This window comes from Myxine glutinosa, chromosome 5, assembly GCF_964187855.1.
Source record: "Myxine glutinosa chromosome 5, kmMyxGlut1.1, whole genome shotgun sequence".
In the NCBI taxonomy this organism is placed as follows: Eukaryota; Metazoa; Chordata; class Myxini; order Myxiniformes; family Myxinidae; genus Myxine; species Myxine glutinosa.
In genome coordinates, this window is record NC_136265.1 from 103,136,763 (window position 1) to 103,159,259 (window position 22,497).

The following is a 22,497-nucleotide window of genomic DNA, read 5'->3' on the forward strand; positions in this document are numbered from 1 at the left end:
CCGGCGGTGGGCCTCACTCCGCACCACTAAGACTTGGGCCCGCCACGGTGACCTACTGTGTTCTATAATACCGTCCTTTAAGAGCAGGGCCGTTTCTTCCGCAATGAATTGCGCGTCCGCGCGAGAGTAGCGCCGCGATTTGACGGCTACAGGGGTACAATCAGTGGTCAGGTTGGGGAACAGTGAGAGAGGCTCCATGTCCATTTGAGCGAGGGCGCACACAGCGAGCGTGTCCGGCCCACCAAAGTCTATTTCCAAACGTCCATGCCGCTTAAGGAAATCAAGTCCTAACAGAACGTCAGCGCATAAAGCAGGTAATACCATGAGATACACGTCCGGGAACGTGCGTCCCTTTATCACAAGTTTCAATCGACACGCCCCTTTTGTGCTCAACCGAAGTCCCTGAGAGGCCATGAAGATCCGGCGGGTTGTCCCAAGAACCGGCCACTCATGTTGATGCACGAGTCGCTGATCGATAAAACTATCCGTGGACCCCGTGTCAATCAAAGCTTGCGCAAAAACGCCCGCGACCGTGAGCGGAATGATGGCCTGCGCAAGGCCGGCAGACCCGGCAGGTATTGTACCGGCCGGGCGAGAAGATTGCGCCTCGCGGGTGGATCCCACGCCGGCTGCAATCCTTCGGGCAGCGTCGGCAGGTTGGGCCTCAGCAGGAGCATTGAAGTCAGTTGGCTCATCAGCAGATTCATTTGCTAGAGTGGGTATGTGTAGGTCGTAAGAGCCGCCGCCAGATGGCGCTCGAGTCACGTGAGAAAGATCTCTGCCGTCTGCAGATTCATATGCCAAAGTGAGTGCATGTAATTCGTAAGAGCCGCCGTCAGATGGCGCTCGAGTCACGTGAGAAGGATCTCTGCCGTCTGCAGATTCATATGCCAAAGTGGGTGCATGTAATTCGTGCTGCGTTTGCCGCACATCGAGAGGAGTTTCCACAGCAGTAGCATGTCGCTTGTTTGAAGTAGGCGTTCGAACGCCAGTCAAGGTCGGTCGCACTGCGGCCGGTCGCGTTCGTGCCATTTGTTTCGGCGGCCCGGTGTATCTCACCAAGGTCGGGCGTGCAGCCAGAGGCCCGCGAGAAGGAGAGCGGCTCATCAAAGCCGAGTGAGGCGCCCCCTCCGGCGCTCGATTCGTTGGCTCCGCGATGAGCCCATTCAAGGTCGCGCGGGGACGCGTGCCCCGAGTGGCCTTCCTGCAGACCTTTGCAAAATGGCCCTTGGTGGAGCACAGGTGGCATGTAGCCTCCCGAGCCGGGCATTCAGAGCGAGGGTGCTGCCGATTCCCGCAAAAATAACATTTTGCATACCGGTCAGGCCGTGGCCAGGCAGCGGCGGCAGCAGTGAGGCCGGAAGCGGAGTTCGCTTCAGGAGCACCCGGAGTCTCAGCCGTGATGGTCGGGTCCTCCTCCGTATCCTCGGCGGTAGCCCTCTCCGGTCGCGCGAGTTGAGAGGCCCCCGCCACGACTCGTGGGTGATCGTATGTGTTGGATTGTTCTCGGGCATCTGTATATACGCGCGCCAGCCGTAGTGCTTCCGTAAATGTCAGATCCGCGACCTCCAGGAGTCGGAGCCGCAAGACCCCAGAACTAATTCCGGAGATGAATGAATCTCGGAGCAAGTCGTCCTGCACTTGCTCGTGGGTCCGTACGTCCTGCACGCAGTCCGCCAACAGGTAGCACAACTCCTGCGCGTAGCGATCGATCGATTCAGATGGTTGTTGTCGCCGCTGGGAGAGTTGATGCCGGCCGTGCACAGCGCTCTGTGTTTTTACGTATAAGCGCTTCAGCTCGGCTAGTGCCGTAGCGTACGTCTCAAATCGAGCTATGTTCCGGAACACGGTGTGATAGACCTTCGACTGTAACACGGACAGCTTCATCGCAGCGGTGAGCTCTGTTTCGTGAGCAGCAAAATAATTCTCCAGCGTTTTGAGCCAGTGAGTGAACTCCGATGCTGATCCCTCAGCTTGAGAGTCGGCTCCGAGAATTGGTACCACGATCATCTTGTGGTCAGCCATTCCGGCGATCTAAATGATATTAAATGTCGTGAAAATCAAGCTCAGACACGACTTGACCTCTGGGTAGGTTTAATATCATTTAGATCTGAAGTACATCCTGTAAAAATACATTCATGCAACAGGCATTAAAATCAGAGTATTTCATGAGCAATGGTCGATTCAATATGGCAATGGTCCAATAGAGAGGACAGTCAGCGCAGCATTTAGGGGCGTACATACCATTCAAACTACAGGACTATGTCACAGTGAGTTCCGCTGGAGTGTCCGTGCGCCCCGGTTGTCCCGGGTCTTATAGACGCCCCTTTTGAAGCGAGCACACCCTGGGTTCACCTTGGTATAATTTCACTACAATTATTATTTACACACATAAGCAAAAAGAAAGCAGTCACGTTTATTTTCAGGGGACATGAGACGCAGGTGACACAGTGAATTCCTTATACAAGCTTAATTACCTACCCAGGACAGAACAAACAAAGACACTGACTCACACGGGGAATTGCAGAGTGGATTGGCTGGAAGGGGGTGTGTGGCTGGAGGGGGAGGATGGCACGGAGCTGGCTGGAGCTTGATCCCGCACGGGCCGTCGGGCTGGACCTCGACGGCCACTGATGCCACCGATCCTGTCGTGTGCGCGGGATCACGGGTCGGATCACGGGTCGGATCACGGGTCGGATCACGGTCGGAGCCGACGCGCTGGTGGGGGGTCTGGCGTGACGGGTTCTCTCCTCTCTCTTTCGTTTGTCCAACCACTCTTTCTCCAACGCAACCACTCAACGCAACCACTGACCACCCCTGACGACCAACTCAGCTCTTGTCATGGACCTCTCTTTTCGCCCTTGCTCTGATGACCCAGCTCTTTCCTTTGTACTCGTCTCTCCTCTGTAAAAGCTCATCTCTATGGGGAACGCCCCCGCGGCGGGTTATATAGGCCCCGCCCCTCAACCTTTGCGAACCTCCCCCAAACGCTCTTCCTCCGCCCTCTCAAACCAAACCCCTCGTGCTCGGTTGATTGTTCGGGGCTGGCTCACTCCTCCCCTCTATGACGAGGTGGAGACACGCCTTTCTTCCCCAACCCTGCCTCGTGGCCAATGGTGGTTGAAGAAAACCGCCCAAAATGCAGTTGGCCATTGAAATGAAATGAAAGGGGACCTATTCTTATTTCACTCGGTGCAATGGAGTATTTAAATTAATGGGAGACACAGCCTTACCCTAAGACACATAATAAGATATAAGCTACTGAACAAGGGTTTTATCGGGTCCTGCAATGTGGTGTTTATGGAATAACTACCGAGACGCCCTTTTTATCTTTACACAACTCCGGAGGCAGGAGGCGCAAAATAAACAATAATAATAATAAAGCACACAATAAAAAAAATACAGTCCTCATATCCGCAACAATATATATATATATATATATATATATATATATATATATATACATATATATATATATATATATATATGTATATATATATATATATATATATATATATATATATATATATATATATGTATATATATATATATATATATATATATATATATATATATATATATATATATATATATATATATATATATATATATATATATATATATATATATATATCAACGACATAACAGCGTGACGAGCGCTGTCCCGATCTCCTGTGGACCGAAGTCCTAGACCAAAGCGTCACCTCCGACCCAAAGGGTCTTCTGGAGGCCGCAGCCCGGCCACTCTGTCAACAGACAGAGATTTATTCATTGGTCCCCATTGGCTAAACATCAAGCAGAGCCGCCAATCCAGATTTCGGGCTTATTGACCCTCGTCAGGACGGCATACTGCAAAAAATCTAACCAATGAGGACCAAAATCGTCTTCAGTCCACAGGAGATCGGGACAGCGCTCGTCACGCTGTTATGTCGTTGATTATTATCCCCGCCGATCGCACCGCACCCCCTGGTTTTGGTTTGCACTGGTGGGAACGATGGTCTGTGTGGCAGACAGGCTGTTGGTTCCTTGCGGGTTATGCGGTATTTACCGTGTGAGACATAATTCGTGGCTAGTGCTCACCATTAAAGCTAGGAGGTGCCTTGATCATCTTAATAGACGATTTTGGTCCTCATTGGTTAGATTTTTCGCAGTGTGCCGCCCTGTGGCGACGCGAAAACTGCATGCAAATCGGACCTGGCAGGAGTAATGCCCTGCCGGTGGGGCTTAAGGGTCTCACTCCTATTAAGAGGAGTGGTCCCAATTGTATGACCATGCATTGTGGCCCTTCGGGGGGCATGATGCATGCGTTTGAATGACCATGCGCTTCCCCCTCGGGGTTGAGGCGCATGTGTATTGTTATGGGGACAGCCTTGTTGATGATGTGCCTTGACCATGGGGTCAAGGTGCACGTCCAAGGCTGTTCAAATGTTTGACTTTTTACCTTTTTTCTTTGTAAAAAAGGCAGGCCCTGTCCGGGGCCCTAAAACGGTGTACAAGTACTGCATGGAAATCGGACCTGGCAGGAGTAATTCCCTGCCAGTGGATTAAGGGGTCTCACTCCTATTAAGAGGAGTGGTCCCACCTGTATGACCATGCATTGTGGCCCTCCGGGGCATGATGCATGCGTTTGAATGACCATGCGTTTCCCCCCTCGGGTTGAGGCGCATGTGTATTGTTATGGGGACAGCCTTGTTGACGATGTGCCTTGACCATGGGTCAAGGCGCACGTCCAAGGCTGTTCAAATGTTTGACTTTTTACCTTTTTTCTTGTAAAAAGGCAGGGCTTCCCTGTGGCCCCCCAATACAGGTTCGTAGACCTGCATGCAAGTCGGACCTGGCAGGAGTAATGCCCTGCTGGTGGATTAAAGGGTCTTACTCCTATTAAGAGGAGTGGTCCCAATTGTATGACCATGCATTGTGGCCCTCGGGGGCATGATGCATGCGTTTGAATGACCATGTGCTTCCACCTTGGGGTTGAGGCGCATGTGTAATGTTATTGGGACAGCCTTGTTGGCGTTGCGCCTTGGCCATGGGGTCAAGGTGCACGTCCAAGGCTGTTCAAATGTTTGACTTTTTACCTTTTTCACAAGCAAAAAAGGCAGGCCTTTCCTGTGGCCCCAAAACAGGTCGGTAGACCTGCATGCAAATCGGACCTGGCAGGAGTAATGCCCTGCTGGTGGATTAAGGGGTCTTACTCCTATTAAGAGGAGTGGTCCCAATTGTATGACCATGCATGGTGGCCCTTCGGGGCATGATGCATGTGTTTGAATGACCATGTGTTTCCCCCTCGGGGTTGAGGCGCATGTGTATTGTTATGGGGACAGCCTTGTTGACGTTGTGCCTTGGCCATGGGGTCAAGGTGCACGTCCGAGGCTGTTCGAATGTTTGACTTTTACCTTTTTCACAAGCAAAAAAGGCAGGCCTTGACTGGGGCCCTAAAACAGTCGGTAGACCTGCATGCAAATCGGACCTGGCAGGAGTAATGCCCTGCTGGTGGATTAAGGGGTCTTACTCCTATTAAGAGGAGTGGTCCCAATTGTATGACCATGCATTGTGGCCCTTTGGGGGCATGATGCATGTGTTTGAATGACCATGTGCTTCCCCCTCGGGGTTGAGGCGCATGTGTATTGTTATGGGGACAGCCTCGTTGACGTTGTGCCTTGGCCATGGGGTCAAGGTGCACGTCCGAGGCTGTTCGAATGTTTGACTTTTTACCTTTTTTCACAGGCAAAAAAGGCAGGCCTTGACTGGGGCCCTAAAACAGTCAATAAGCCCGAAATCTGGATTGGCGGCTCTGCTTGATGTTTAGCCAATGGGGACCAATGAATAAATCTCTGTCTGTTGACAGAGTGGCTGGGCTGAGGCCTCCAGAAGACCCTTTGGGTCGGAGGTGACGCTTTGGTCTAGGACTTCGGCCCACAGGAGATTGGGACAGCGCTCGTCACGCTGTTATGTCGTTGATTATTATCCCCGCCGATTGCACCGCACCCCCTGGTTTTGGTTTGCACTGGTGGGAACGATGGTCTGTGTGGCAGACAGGCTGTTGGTTCCTTGCGGGTTATGCGGTATTTACCGTGTGAGACATAATTCGTGGCTGGTGCTCACCATTTTTTTTTTAATTTTTTTTTTTTTGTATACAAGATCGAGGCTCGTGAAAAGAGCATTAAAGCTAGGAGGTGCCTTGATCATATATATATATATATATATATATATATATATATATATATATATATATACATACATATACATATACATACACACACACATATACATATACATATATATTAAGTAATGACTCGGTTGGGATTAAAATTAAATGAATCCGGCTTGAGTTCTCCAACCTTTAATGAGCAAAATAAATAACTGCTCGACGTTTCGATCAGCAACACGGATAAGCGTGCATCCACTGACCTTTCTCAAGAGTAAAGAAAAACAATTCTACACCCCCCTTTATATCAAGGGGAAAAGGGGGTGGGGACACCGAAACCACCAATCAATGCCACTCTGGAACAAACTCGTGCCATTCAAATTTAAACCGTGAATCAAACCAAAAACCATTTATTTAACTGTTGTTTTGACTTAACATCGCAATATGTGGTTTCAGTTGGTTCAACGGTTTTTGGTTTTATTTACGGTGGGGCTTCTCGTTTATGGTTTGATAATTTGCTTCTGTCACGGCTCGGCCTCGAAGGGCCGAGCGATCCATGCGGGGGGTTGGTCGCCTGTATGGGTTATCCATCCGGCATTGACGATCCGAGGGGGGAGGAATTGATGGGCCCAGGTGCCGGGCTCCATCGCTGCGCGGGGTCCTTCGGTCCCACGCACGATGACCCAACCGGCCACGGTCAGAGCACCACAACCGGTAAGGTGCGTGGCTCCAAAAATCCAACCCTCCCCTCGAACCCGGCGAACCGCCCTTGCCGCGGTACGGCGACAACAATACCGTGCGGGTGCCGGAGGTACGAATCGTGCACGCCGGTCCTTGCGAGACCGACGCAGCACCGATTCCCAACGGTCCCCCCGGCACACAACTCACCGGGGGCTCGCGTACGCTACTCATCCCGCTAAGCACTACCCCGGTCTGCGTCGATGCCTGGGCCACGTCATCACACCTCGCGACCCACTCCACTCTCGCACACCCAGGAGCACACGCACACCCCACAACCTCCATCATCGCACACACTGGTGCACACTCTTTCTCCACGCACTCAGTCATCGCACATGCCGGTGCACACTCTTCTTTTGCACACTCAGTCATCGCACATGCCGGTGCACACTCTTCTTTTACACACTCAGTCATCGCACACTCTGGTGCACATTCTTTCTCCACGCACTCAGTCATCGCACACGCCGGTGCACACTCTTCTTTTACACATTCCAGTACGCACTCTCTCTCCATGCACTCCGGTGTGCACTCTCGCTCCACACACTCCGGTTTGCACTCTTTCCACACACTCCGGTATGCTCTCTCTCTCCACACACTCTGGTACGCACTCTCTCTCACACTCCGTACCACTACCAGTCGCACACCTCACAATGGGCCCTTCTCGAACGCCCGGTTCTCGCCCGACCCCCAAGCTCGCCGAGCACCCGTTCGCACCAAACACATTCCCGCCATTGCAACTCACCTCGGGGCTCTCCTACCCCCGCTTCTCCACCAGCACCTGCAAACCTTCCATTTGGTTAGCAAGCATGTCATCAGGGTGCGAACACAAACTTTGCACATGCTCCATAACCTCCTCCCTTAATTCACTCCCTGTCTCTCCTTCCGTCCCTTCAACCCCAATTATTTCTTCCTTTTCCAGGGTTACCTCCTCTAGCTTCTGTTCCACCTCTATTTCCCGTTTCACTACTTTCATAGCCCCAGTCAGTTTGGCCGTGCTCCGCTTTAACCCTCTCTCCACGCGCTCCTCGTACCACTTCACCCCGTCACGTACCACCGCTACTTCCCTGCTCATCCTATGCCCAATCTCGTCCCCCATCTTTTTCAGGTTGCAGTTTGATTCCTCCCTCTGGGTATCCATCCGTTCAGCCATCTTTTTCATATGGCCGTTTGTTTCCTCCCTCATTTCTTTCATTTCACTTCTTGATTTGTCCCCCATCTTTTCCATGTTGCGCCTTGATTCCTCCCCCTGGGTATCCATTTATTCACCCATTTTATTCATTTCTTCACTCGACTTGGCCATGTATGCCCTGATTTGAGTCATGAATAACTGCATATCAAAACCTGCTTGCACAGTGGGCTCGGCTTCCGCCGCCACGTGCGAGGCGCCGCCATTTTCTCTTCCTCCTGCTGCACCCTCATCAACTTCCCCTTCTAACAACTCTTCCTGCTGGTCCTGGGTCATTAATTCTTCCATATTTCCTACTCCCACCGGCACCTGGTCGTTTTGGCCAGCCATTGCACGAACTCAAAAAAAATTGGGTTTTACACTAAATTTTGTACGCTCGTAATTTTGTCATTTTGAGTACGTCAAGCGCACTCCAGGTCCAAATATCCCACTCCCAGACACCAATTTGTTGCGGATCTCGAGCTCGTCGACGTACTGAAGGGGGGTTAAGCCCTGCTCCCCCTCGAGCTTCGAGTCTATGAGGCTGCCCCCACACTATACTCGTGGTGGACGGATTGCTGGGCAATTCCAGCCGCCGAACCCACAGCTAACGCGTGGAAGGGTTAACGGTCACGACCCGAGTACCTTCGACACACGCAGCCGTGAGAACGGGGGCTGAACCTCGCACGAGTCACGCGGGTCTTGAACGCCCGAGCGGTTTGTGCGTCGTGTAACTCGTGCCGTTAACACTATGGAACCCGATCGAGCGGCTTTAACTCGTGCAATGCTAGGCCAATGGTGAAAGGACATAGATGGCCAGGTTGGAAACAAACCACAGGATTTATTCACAAATCTACAATATTCAGAGAAAAGGGACACAGTGGAGAACCTTAACGGCCTTACTTACGTTCCCAGGCAAGGGCCCTCAGACTCGTTCGGGGGAGGGGAGGAAGAGGGGAACGCGCACAAAGCGCGGCCGCTTGGTGCAGTTCACCTGGACGGGTTCGTTTGGCGGATACCCCCAAGGATGTTCGCGGCAGGGGCGTTGATCACAGTCGTGCACGTAACAGGAATCCGAGGAGCGTATCCCAAGGTCAGCGAAGCAGAGCGCATATGCAGGGAGTCCAGGCAGAGGTCGTCAGGGCAGAGAGAGCGTTCAGAGTCCCGGGCCAGAGAGAGAGAGAACGGGGGTCCAGGCCGGGTTTTATATCCCCCTCGGAGCCCCCCTCGAATGTTCCACGGGCCTCCGGCCACTCCCTTCAGCCTCCATTGGCTGTAACTTACTGGCCACTCCCTTTAGCTCTCATTGGCTGTAACTTCCTGGCCACTCCCTTTAGCTCCCATTGGCTGTAACTTACTGGCCACTCCCTTTAGCTCTCATTGGCTGTAACTTACTGGCCACTCCCTTTAGCTCCCTTTGGCTGTTTGCTGCTTACTGGCCACGCCCTCCAGCTCCTCCCTCGAGCCTGCTAGACTTGTCCTAGGCCCATGACACGGCACTTCAGGCTGCAATGAGGCCTACCATTACTCTACCTGCCTCAACGCATACTAACACTGGGAAGGAGACTATACTTCACATTTAATAAGAAATAACTAACTAAGCGAGGCTACATGTTGTGGTGTAACTAACTATAGGAGGGTTGTCTTTATTTACAAAACCGCAACAATATATATATGATCCACCATGCGGTAACCCGGGTTGCCCCGTGATTTTTAATCATTTTACATAATTAATTAATCGATTTAAAATAGATTAATTAATTATGTAAAATGATTAAAAATCACGGGGCAACCTGGGTTACCGCGTGGTGGATCATATATATATATATATGGATATTATTTTTATTTTTTAATAAACAGGAATTAAATTCCTGCATGGGGCTAGCGTGAAAAATTTTGACTTAACCCCGGACTCATTAAAGGTTGGAGAACTCAAGATGGATTCACATATCTACGTATATGCAGTATATAAAACAAAAGGAGAACACTGGCCCTAGAGGGTCATGGCAATGACATCATACACATAAATTATGTGTCAGTGTGATGTCAAATCTTGAATCAGTGTGCTCCTTTTGTTTAATTTGTTATTCCTGACTGCAAACCTCCGAACTGGGGATCAGGAGGACAGAGACAATGTGTCCGTGTGACAGGTGACACTTGTTGCTAACAGGTTGTGCAGCAATTGCTGGGGTGAGACTCAATGTGTGCCTTGCTTCCTAGTCAAGTTAGGGGGTTCAATCTGTGTGTATATATATAATTATCACAACACATGACAATCCACTGATGAAATAGGAGATGTGATGCAAAACATTTAAATATATCTGCCAAAGATACAGCCTCAGCCATCTGTCAACTTCGCATCTTCCATGGTGGAAGCACCCATGCCAGGTACAATACTGTAGCGGCTGCCGCTGGGTTTTCACAATCGCCTTGCACCTATCAAGGACGCGGAGCGATCACCATGCCGGGCTCGTCCAGGACGCCCGGGCAGGCCCGCGCTCAACTTGCCAGGCCTCGGTCGGGACGCCCGGGCATGCCCGGGCATGCCCGGGCAGGCTCGCCCTCAACTTGCCAGGCCGCAGCCAGGACGCTGGGCCACGCCCCCTGGCGCCGGGCCTGGGCAAACGCTCCGGGATAATTGGTATATATATTGCTGCCCGATAAACGGGTTTTCAGTGTGCCTGAGTGTTTGATTTCATTAAAGCAACTCGGATGAATTCTAGCTTTTTGTCGCGTCCATTCTTCCGATCGACGTGGGAGCCCCAGCTCCTTCATTGGTGACCTATCGACATGGACACGGCAGTCGCCCTTAAACTGCCTACCTTCTGGGAGGCTCACGCGGCGGTTTGGTTCGCGCAGGCGGAGTCCCTGTTCGCCCTGCGAGCCGTCACGGCCGACGACACCCGCTTCCACCATGTGGTAGCTGCGCTCGGGTCGGCTACCGCGGCCCGCGCCCTGAGCCTCCTCGAAAGCCCGCCAGCCGCTGACAAATACGGCGCGATTAAGAAGCTGCTCCTCGATGCTTTCGCCCTCCCATCGGCGGAACGCGCACGGCGCCTGCTCGAACTGCCTGAGCTCGGCGACACGCGCCCTTCCGAGCGAATGGACTACATGCTTTCACTGCTCGGCGAGCACTCTCCGGCATTCCTGTTCCGTGAGCTGTTCCTCCGTCAGCTGCCTAACCCGGTACGCCTCGCCCTGGCAAGCACGACGATCACAGATCCCCGGGCCCTTGCCAGAGAAGCCGACAAGATCTCCGCCGCAGGACAGCGCATCGCAGCGGCGACATGGGACCCACCGCCGTCCGACGCAACACCCATGGCGCCCGAGCACCCGGCACGGTCGACGGCCGAACTGCCGACGCAATTGGCGGCCGCTCTACCGAGCCGACCACCTCCAGCACGACGACCGAGGCCTCCACCTGACCAAGCGTGGTGTTACTATCATGCCAGGTTCGGACAGAAGGCCCGGACATGCCGACCCCCGTGCACCTTCGGCAGGCCGGGAAACGGCCGGGCCGGCGTTCATTACCAGCCATGAGCGCCGGCCACACGGGCAACTTACTGTTCATCACGGATAAAGCGTCCGGACGGCGCTTCCTGTGCGACACCGGCGCCCAACTGAGCGTCATACCCGCCTCCGACCAGGACAGGCAATCCGCGGTTTGCGGCCCCTCCTTGGTTGCGGCCAACGGATCGACTATCCGCACCTTCGGCCCGCGCAACGTCACCCTCTGCTTCGGCGGCCAATGCTTTGCTTGGACGTTTGTAACCGCCAACGTGCCCATGGCTCTGCTAGGCGCCGACTTCCTCTGCGCACACGGACTGCTGGTGGACGTCCAACGGCGTCGTTTAATCAACGCTGAAACCTTCAGCTCCCTGGTATGCACATTGAGCAGCTCCGCGCCGACCGAGCTGGCATGCACCGTCCCGGCGGCGAACGAGTTTGCTCGCCTGCTCACGGAGTTCCCGGCCCTCACGCGGCCGACGTTTTCGGCCGTCGCAGTACGGCATGGGATCGAGCACCACATACCAACCACGGGCCCGCCGGTCTACGCCAGGGCCCGCCGCCTCGACCCAGCCAAGCCCGCCGTAGCGAAGGCCGAATTCGACGCGTTGGAGCACCTCGGCATCGTGCGGCGCTCCGATAGCGCGTGGGCCTCGCCACTGCACATCGTGCCAAAGCCGGGGGGTGGATGGCGCCCGTGTGGCGACTACCACCGTCTCAATGACGCTACCACCCCCGACAGGTACCCGATCCCGCATATCCAAGACTTCTCCGCCCGTCTGGCGGGACGGGTCATTTTTTCGAAAATTGATCTCATACGGGGATATCACCAGGTACCTGTCAGGGCGGCCGACGTCCCTAAAACGGCAGTCATCACGCCGTTCGGCTTATTCGAATTCTTGCGGATGCCGTTTGGTCTCAAGAACGCGGCTCAGGCGTTCCAGCGCTTGATGGACGGCGTGCTGCGTGACCTGCCGTTCCTTTTCGTTTACCTGGACGACATCCTCGTCGCCAGCACGTCCCGGGCCGAGCACCTCCTCCACCTCCGAACACTGTTCGGGCGCCTCAGCGAGCACGGCCTCATCGTCAACCCGGCCAAATGCCACTTCGGCACGACGGCCGTTGATTTTTTGGGCCACCACATCACCAAGAACGGGGCCGTGCCGCTGCCAACCAAGGTCGAGGCCATCACCACGTTCCCGCGTCCCCGCACCATAAAGGCCCTGCAGGAATTCCTGGGAATGGTGAATTTTTATCACCGCTTCGTGCCCCGCGCTGCTCAACTCATGCGGCCCCTCTACGAAGCCCTCCGGGGCAAGCCGGCCAAGCACGACATCGCCTGGTCCGCAGCAATGGATGCGGCCTTCCAACGCTCAAAGCGGGCCCTCGCCGACGCAACACTGCTCGCTCACCCGGTGCTCAACGCTCCCATCGCCCTCACCACGGATGCCTCCGACTACGCGGTGGGCGCCGTACATGAGCAATGGGTGAACGGGGTTTGGCAGCCACTCGCTTTTTTCAGCCGGCAGCTCCGGCCGAACGAGCTCAAATACAGCACGTTTGACCGGGAGCTCCTCGGTCTACACCTGGCCGTCCGCCATTTCCGCCACCTCCTGGAGGGCCGACCTTTCACGGCGTTCGTCGACCACAAGCCGTTGGTTTACGCCATGGCCAAGGTCACGGAGCCATGGTCGGCCCGCCAACAGCGCCACCTCTCCGCCGTGTCGGAGTTTACCACGGACATCCGGCACGTCGCCGGCAAAAACAACGCCGTGGCCGACTGTCTTTCCCGGGCCAGCGCGAACGCGGTCCACCTGGGCGTGGATTTTGCGCTTATGGCGGCGGACCAAACCACCGACACCACGGTGCAAGCCCTCCGGGCGGCGGACACGGGCCTCCGCCCGGCCGACATCCCCTGCGCGGACACTGTCCTGCTCTGCGACGTCTCCCAAGGCCAGCCTCGCCCCATCGTGCCCGTCACCTGGCAACGCCGCATCTTCGCCTCCCTCCACGGCCTTTCCCACCCGGGCCGGAAAGCTTCCCAGAAGCTGGTGTCGGCGCGTTTCGTCTGGCACGGCCTTCGTCGGGACGTCCGCGATTGGACCAGCACCTGCACGGCCTGCCAACGGGCCAAGGTCCACCGACACACCCAGGCCCCGCTGGCACCTTTCACCGTGCCCGAACGACGTTTCGACCACGTCAACGTGGATCTGGTGGGCCCCCTCCCCCCGTCACGGGGGTTCACACACCTGCTCACCATGGTGGACAGGACCACCAGGTGGCCGGAGGCCGTTCCCCTCGTCTCCACCACCACCGCCGACGTGGCGCAGGCTTTCATCGCCACCTGGGTCGCCCGCTTCGGCGCACCGGCGGACATCTCGTCAGACCGCGGACCACAGTTCACCTCCGAGCTGTGGGGCGCGGTCGCCCGCAACCTGGGGGTCAAGCTCCACCGTACTACGGCCTACCACCCCCAAGCAAACGGGTTGTGCGAGCGATTCCACCGCTCCATGAAGGCCGCGCTCATGGCCGGCCTTCAAGACGGCGGTTGGGCCGACCGGCTGCCGTGGGTCCTTTTGGGCCTTCGCACGGCCCCCAAGGAGGACCTCCAGGCATCCACCGCCGAGCTTGTCTATGGCCAGGCGCTACGCGTCCCGGGCGAATTCGTGCCCGACGCTACCAGTCCCTGGTCCGCAGCTCACCAGCGCTCGGACCTCCAGGAGGCCGCCCGACGGTTTGCCCCCGTGCCAACATCCCGCCACGGTGACCCCCAGTCCTACGTCCCCCCAGCGCTCCGCACAGCGGAGTATGTTTTTGTGCGTCACGACGCACATCGGTGGCCACTCCAGCCGCCGTACGACGGGCCCTTCCGGGTGCTGCGACGGGACGACAAGTCGTTCGTCATCGACATCGGCGGCAGGTCGGACCGGATTGCGGTGGACCGCCTCAAGCCGGCGCACGTGGACGTCGACCACCCACCACGGGTGGCCCTTCCGCCGCGGCGAGGCCGCCCCCCGTCCACGGTGCCCCCCACTCGACCGCCCACCACCTCACCGGACCCCCTCCCACGACCCGCCAGGGGTCGCTTCGGCCGGGTCATCAGGACCCCCCTCAAATTGACCCTGCCGGTGCAAGTCGATTCTGGGGGGACGTGTGTAGCGGCTGCCGCTGGGTTTTCACAATCGCCTTGCACCTATCAAGGACGCGGAGCGATCACCATGCCGGGCTCGTCCAGGACGCCCGGGCAGGCTCGCCCTCAACTTGCCAGGCCGCAGCCAGGACGCTGGGCCAAGCCCCCTGGCGCCGGGCCTGGGCAAACGCTCCGGGATAATTGGTATATATATTGCTGCCCGATAAACGGGTTTTCAGTGTGCCTGAGTGTTTGATTTCATTAAAGCAACTCGGATGAATTCTAGCTTTTTGTCGCGTCCATTCTTCCGATCGACGTGGGAGCCCCAGCTCCTTCAATACCATCTGCACCTCGCAGCCATTATATATATATACTCTTCATTTCAACACATACCTGATAAAGTTGCAGTAAATACACATGTACCTGAAAGTGCAATTTTCTTCCCCCATAGTATACCCACCTCTTGGATGGCTTTTCATAACTTATTATATTAATTACAAGTTGATACATATCATTTTAATCCTTTAAATGCAGAAGGATATTCAATTCAAACACTGCAGAAACTTTTGAACTTCCACCAACTGATTTTCTCTACTTGAACCTCCATTGGTTTGTATTTTCGTTCTTCCTTCTGGTCCAATCAGGTTCTACGGATGCCTGTAGCAGCTGCGTTTGGTGCTAAATTTACTCTGAAGTTTTTTTTTAATCTTTTACTCCTGACGAATGGTCGGGTGGGACATCAGAGGTGCTCATCCTCGCACATCGCTGCGGAAGCGACACCAGGCCGCAAACCTACCGGCTATCTCAACCTGTGAGTGGAAGTGGATCCATGTTTTCATTTGCTGTTTTCTCATTGGGTGTTTAACTCTTTTTTTTTACCCATAATTAAAATAATGACCAAGGGAAAAGTTTAGGGTCAAAAAGACCATTCGATCCCGGGAATGTTACCAAATGAGATGCAAGTACTAAGTTTTGATTCGACAGCGAAAAATATTTGAATGCAGGCCAAAGGTCCGGAAGTCATTAGTGAAGGACACTCAGTGGATGTCATTGTGGTTAGAGCGTCCCTTCTGGGCCAGGGTGGTTGGCGGTCATACCAAAGACTTTAAATACGGTACGTGCTGCTTCCTGTCCTGACTTTCAGCATTTACAGGATAGAACGTGGATAAACCCCGTCTAGTTGGCATCCTTTGGGGAGGGAGATTTCTCCTTAAAAGGGCCTGCTGACGTCAGAGAGAAAGACTCCGCCCACTCCGTGGCACTGCTGGAACAGTTGTTGTTGTGTAGCCCCGGGCAGTTCTCTCGAACAAGCCCGCGGCACGGAGACAGCCGAACAATCTCGCAGGAGCGACCCAGAGACCCCCCACATCCAAGATGGCGTACGGTACACCGTGTACCCACACTTTCACAAAGTCAGGTCCACGACAAAGTTAAGAGAGTTGGAGAGAAAAAGAAAGAGAGAAAAGAGAGAAAGGGCCGGTCCGACGAATCCGGGCGGCAGGTAAGAATGGGGAGGAGTTGGCCTCCGACTTGTGTTGGGGGGGGTAAAACCACCACGTAGAGGCGTCCCCGATAGTTGTTCTGAGGCAGTGGTTCTCAACTCGTTTCGGTCCACGAACCAACAAGACAATCAAAAAAATGTTCGTGGACCACCTCCTTTTTGAGATATGATAAAAAAAGAATAGACAACAAACATTTTGGTTTGAAAATTGTGGATGGTGATGCGTGTGACTTTGGACAATGTTCCTGTGGACCACCAAAAAGGTCACCATGCACCACCAGTTGTCTATGGACCCAGGGCGGATGAGAGAGGGGGTCAGGCGGGGTCGTTGCCTCGGGACACGGGGTCCATTGAGGGGCCTGAGCTTCTCCTGTAGTTTTTTACATTTTTTTTTAACGTAATTTTTTACGAAAAATTTGGCTCGAGTCTAATGTTTGGGCAGGAATTTGTAATTTGACTAGGGTGCCGGCGATAACTTGCCTACTCTTCGCGAAGGACACCATGGGATCTTTAACGTCCACCAACTAATGTTGATGATGGGACGCCCTGTTTAACGTCCATCAGAGTGACAACACACACATTGATGAATCACCCAGTCTATAAAACACCGGGATGACAGTTTATAGCTGGGTCGGGATTCGAACCCAGATTAGAAAAACAAAAGCAGCACCGAAAGCGGCCGCCCACGCAAACTTCAACTGCGCTCGCTACGCTCGCATCACCACGCGTTACTGCAGAGGCACAGGCTTGTTTTAACTGAGGATAATGACTGTACTTGAGTTGCTGTGTTGTCATGATTTACACCAATCATAATACAAACAATTATTTTGCACAAATGTATTAGTAGTGTTTGTGATATTATTTATTTGTAATATATTTGGAATCAAAAAAGATCCAAGTGGTGTAAAGCTCGAAATGGTTAAAGTTCCAAGCTGTCTAATGGATCTGAAGGGTGTAAGGGGTCTAAATGGTGATAAGGTGTAAAGGGTCAAAAGGTACTTAATGGGTGTAAAGGTTTAAACGGTATAAAAGGTTGGAAGGGTGAAGGGATCTAAAGGTGTCGAAGGTATTGAAAGGGTCTTAAAGGTAAAAGTGGTCTAAAGGGTCTTGGGGGTCTTCAGGATCTTGGGGTCTAAGGGTCTCATGGGTCTTCAGGGTATTTTTGGATTTTTTGGTGTTTTGGATATTTTGGGTCTTCAAGGTCTTTTGGGTCCTCCGTGTCTTCTGGGTGTTCATGGTCTTTTGGGTATTTGGGTGTTCATGGTCTTTTGGGAGTTCGTGATCTTTTGGGTCTTCGGGGTCTTTTAGGGTATTTTTGGGTCTTTGTGGTCTTTTTAGTCTTTAGAGTCTTTTGGATCTTTAGTGTGTTTTGGGTCTTCGGGGTACAGTATTTTGGGCCTTTTGGGGTCTTTGGGGTATTTTGGGTATTTTTGGTATTTTGGGTCTTTGTGGTCTTTTGGGTGTTCATTGTTTTTTGGGGTCTTTTGGGTCTTCGGGGTCTTTTGGGGTATTCTGGGTCTTCATTGTCTTTTAGGTTTTCTGGGTCTCCAGATTATTTTGGGTCCTCTGGGTCTTTTGAGATTTTAAGGGTCTTCTGGGTCTACGTGGTGGTCTTAGGGATCTTGGGTGACTTAAAAGGTCTTCAAATGTCTAAAGAATCTCAGCAGTCTAAAGGGTCGAAAGGTATATTCCAACAATATGTAATTAATAGACGTACATAATTAATAGACGAGATGCAACCGGCGTTCAAACCGTTCGTAATTAATAGACACATTAACACAGCTTAACGGCTTTACTGGGGTCTTCAGGGTCTTTTGTATCTTTGGGGTCTTCTGGTTCTTCGGGGTGTTTGGGTCTTGGTGGCCTTTTTGGGTCTTGGTGGTCTTAAGGGTATTGGTGGACTTAAAAGGTTTTCAAAGATCTAAGGGATCTCAGCAGTCTAAAGGGTTGAAATGTATATTCCAGCAACACGTAATTAATAGACAGGATGAAACCGGCGTTCAAACAATCGGTGTTAGACCACCAGTTGAGAACCACTATTCTAAAGGTCATGTTGGTCATGTTGCGTCTGATGCCAAGTCCTATCGTTTTTCTCACAATCCCACATGTTGTCATTGTTTCTCTTCCCTCGATAAAGACAAACTGATGTTTGGTAATTTCAGAAATGTGTCTGCGGCTTTGTAGTGCCGTGTACAGCCGCTGTGGGCGGGGCTTAGTGAGGCCGCTGTGGGCGGGGCAGAGTGAGGCCGCTGTGGGCGGGGCTGAGTGAGGCCGCTATGGGTGGGGCTGAGTGAGGCCGCTGTGAGCGGGGCCAGAGTGAGGCCGCTGTGGGCGGGGCTTAGTGATGCCGCTGTGGGCGGGGCCGAGTGAGGCCGCTGTGGGTGGGGCTGAGTGAGGCCGCTATGGGTGGGGCCGAGTGAGGCCGCTGTGGGCGGGGCCAGAGTGAGGCCGCTGTGGGCGGGGCTTAGTGATGCCGCTGTGGGCGGGGCCGAGTGAGGCCGCTGTGGGTGGGGCTGAGTGAGGCCGCTATGGGTGGGGCCGAGTGAGGCCGCTGTGGGCGGGGCCGAGTGAGGCCGCTGTGAGCGGGGCCGAGTGAGGCCACTGTGGGCGGGGCCAGAGTGAGGCCGCTGTGGGCGGGGCCAAAGTGAGGCCGCTGTGGGCGGGGCCAGAGTGAGGCCGCTGTGGGCGGGGCCATAGTGAGGCCGCTGTGGGCGGGGCCAGGCCAGAGAGGCCGCTGTGGGCGGGGCCAGAGTGAGGCCGCTGTGGCCGGGGCCAGAGTGAGGCCTGTGTTGCCGTTGCCTGGAATAAAGATGGTGCTTGATCCTATCTGCGTGTCTGCATCTTTAAAACAAAGACATTACAAGCTTAATCACCTGAAATTTATCTCCTTTATTTTTCAGTCGCTGGAATGGCCACCCTGAAACCGCGGGTCCCAGAATAGGATTGACCCCAAAACCTCAGGATCTCGAGCTGGACAGCAGCAACCAGTGCATTTCCACAGGTACCAGGGAACGTACCGAATGGAGACGGACACCAGGGTTGTGGATTTGCAGCACCAAGTGTCACGGAACGTTGAGATCTTGAGAAAGAAAGCACAGGAAGTGGAACGCTTTGTGAATGAAGTTGAAGATGTATTTGTGCAGGTGGAGGTAAACATTTGTGCAGGTGGAGGTAAAATGTTAAATGACCTTTCTAAGTGCCAATTTGTCATCTTTGTGTTGTTGTACACTGCTCCTTTCCTATTCGATCTCCAGGTGCTGCATGACGTCATCGCTGGGCACCGAAGGGGACCCGGCGATGACGTGTGCCGAAAGGGCATACTCAGTTTTCACTCTTAGTTTTCTTGTTTTCTTTCTTGTTTTCGTTCTTGTTTTCTTTCTTATTTTCTTTCTTGTTTGTTTGTCCGGGCGATATCTTAGCCATCCTTTGATTTAGGAAGCTGATATTTGGGCCCAATAGTGAACAAGTGATTTGGTAAAAATGCTTTTTTGTTTTTTGGGGGATTAATTAATTAATTAATTATTTAATTGTTATTGATTTATTAAGTATTTATTTATTTCCTTTCTCATCTGGGCAATATCTCAGGCATCTTTTGAGTTAAGAAGCTGATATTTGGACTTGAGAATATCGAAGCGATTTGGCTGTAAAGGCTATTTTTTTATTTTTTGGATTAATCAATTAATTGATTAATTATTTAGTTATTGTTGATTTATTACGGTAAGTATTTATTTATTTCCTTTCTCATCTGGGCAATATCTCAGGCATCTTTTGAGTTAAGAAGCTGATATTTCGACACGAGAATGTCGAAGCGATTTGGCTGTGAAGGCTATTTTTTTATTTTTTGGATTAATCAATTAATTGATTAATTATTTAGTTATTGTTGATTTATTACGGTAAGTATTTATTTATTTCCTTTCTCATCTGGGCAATATCTCAGGCATCTTTTGAGTTAAGAAGCTGATATTTCGACACGAGAATGTCGAAGCGATTTGGCTGTGAAGGCTATTTTTTTATTTTTTGGATTAATCAATTAATTGATTAATTATTTAGTTATTGTTGATTTATTATGGTAAATATTTATTTATTTCCTTTCTCATCTGGGCAATATCTCAGGCATCTTTTGAGTTAAGAAGCTGATATTTGGACATGAGAATGTCGAAGCGATTTGGCTGTAAAGGCTATTTTTTTATTTTTTGGATTAATCAATTAATTGATTAATTATTTAGTTATTGTTGATTTATTACGGTAAGTATTTATTTATTTCCTTTCTCATCCGGCGAATATCTCAGGCATCTTTTGAGTTAAGAAGCTGATATTTGGACATGAGAATGACCAAGCGATTTGGCTGTAAAGGGTATGTTTTATTTTTTGGATTAATCAATGAATTGATTAATTATTTAGTTATTGTTGATTTATTACGGTAAGTATTTATTTATTTCCTTTCTCACCCGGGCATTATCTCAGGCACCTTTTGAGTTAAGAAGCTGATATTTGGACACGAGAATGACCAAGTGATTTGGCTGTAAAGGCTATTTTTGATTTATTGATTAAGCAATAAATCGATTAATTATTATTTAATTGTTTCGATTATTCACTTAATGAATTAATTAATTTTCCAAAACTTACAGATTCGGATGAAACAGTGGTGGTTTCGGTATACTATTAGCCAATTGATTAATAATATAATTATGTTACGATTATTATTTAATTATTTTAATTACGCAATTGATCAATCGATTATTGTACACCACTCCCTCCCTTTCTCATCTGGGCAATGTGCTGCACGGTGGCACAGCAGATGGCGCACACTGGAGGATATGTTATTTATTTATTTGGCATTGGGGCTGTCGTGAAATTGTGTCTAAGTCTGAACCCAGGTGTCATGCGACTTCTGTCCACTGCGCGGCAGTTATAAAGATCTCAGACATCCAGCGCAGCGATCATACCTGTGACATTTATTGTATGTCACGTAGGTGCATAATTAGATGGTACGTATAACCACCTTGTTCGATGCTTGCTTGTGCTCGATTGTGCACCCATTACTGATCCAGATGAATGCTGAATATTGATATGATGTTCGCTGCAGGTATTGCTAGGGATGTAGCGGCTACCGCTGGGTTTTCACAATCGCCTTGCACCTATAAAGGACGCGGAGCGATCACCATGCCGGGCTCGTCCAGGACGCCCGGGCAGGCCCGCGCTCAACTTGCCAGGCCTCGGTCGGGACGCCCGGGCATGCCCGGGCATGCCCGGGCAGGCTTGCCCTCAACTTGCCAGGCCGCAGCCAGGACGCTGGGCCACGCCCCCTCTCGCCTTTCCTGGGCAAATGCTCCGGGATAATATGTATATATATTGCTGCCCGATAAACGGGCTTTTCAGAGTGCCTGAGTGTTTGGTTTGATTAAAGCAACTCGGATGAATTCCAGCTTTTTGTCGCGTCCATTCTTCCGATCGACGTGGGAGCCCCAGCTCCTTCATTGGTGACCTACCGACATGGACACGGCAGTCGCCCTTAAACTGCCTACCTTCTGGGAGGCTCACGCGGCGGTTTGGTTCGCACAGGCGGATTCCCTGTTCGCCATGCGAGGCATCACGGCCGACGACACCCGCTTCCACCATGTGGTAGCAGCGCTCGGTTCGGCCACCGCGACCCGCGCCCTGAGCCTCCTCGAGAGCCCGCCAGCCACTGACAAATACGGCGCGATTAAGAAGCTTCTCCTCGACGCTTTCGTCCTCCCATCGGCGGAACGCGCACGGCGCCTGCTCGACCTGCCCGAGCTCGGCGACACGCGCCCTTCCGAGCGAATGGACTACATGCTTTCACTGCTCGGCGAGCACTCTCCGGCATTCCTGTTCCGGGAGCTGTTCCTCTGTCAGCTGCCTAACCCGGTACGCCTCGCCCTGGCAAGCACGACGATCACAGATCCCCGGGCCCTTGCCAGAGAAGCCGACAAGATCTCCGCCGCAGGACAGCGCATCGCAGCGGCGACATGGGACCCACCGCCGTCCGACGCAACACCCATGGCGCCCGAGCACCCGGCACGGTCGACGACCGAACTGCCGACGCAATTGGCAGCCGCTACACCGAGCCGACCGCCTCCAGCACGACGACCGGGGCCTCCACCTGACCAAGCGTGGTGTTACTATCATGCCAGGTTCGGACAGAAGGCCCGGACATGCCGACCCCCGTGCACCTTCGGCAGGCCGGGAAACAGCCGGGCCGGCGTTCATTACCAGCCATGAGCGCCGGCCACACGGGCAACTTACTGTTCATCATGGATAAAGCGTCCGGACGGCGCTTCCTGTGC

General features: G+C 52.6%; 1 protein-coding gene across 5 annotated transcripts in view; it reads left to right on the forward strand.

Annotated features, from left to right (window-relative positions):
- Window positions 1–15,374: 15,374 nt before the first annotated feature.
- Window positions 15,375–22,497, forward strand: part of LOC137427305 (fibronectin type III and SPRY domain-containing protein 2-like) — a 63,612-nt gene continuing 56,489 nt past the window's right edge. For 2 of the 5 annotated variants that reach the window (XM_068116714.2, XM_078778446.1), the window contains exons 1-2: window positions 15,396–15,499; window positions 19,090–19,338. In XM_068116714.2, the coding sequence (XP_067972815.2) occupies window positions 19,210–19,338 (129 nt within the window). In that variant the 5' untranslated portion in view covers window positions 15,396–15,499; window positions 19,090–19,209. Of the gene's footprint in view, window positions 15,500–15,720; window positions 15,803–19,089; window positions 19,339–22,497 lie in introns of those variants that run through there. The other 3 variants (XM_078778445.1, XM_078778448.1, XM_078778447.1) reach the window with 2 other exon arrangements.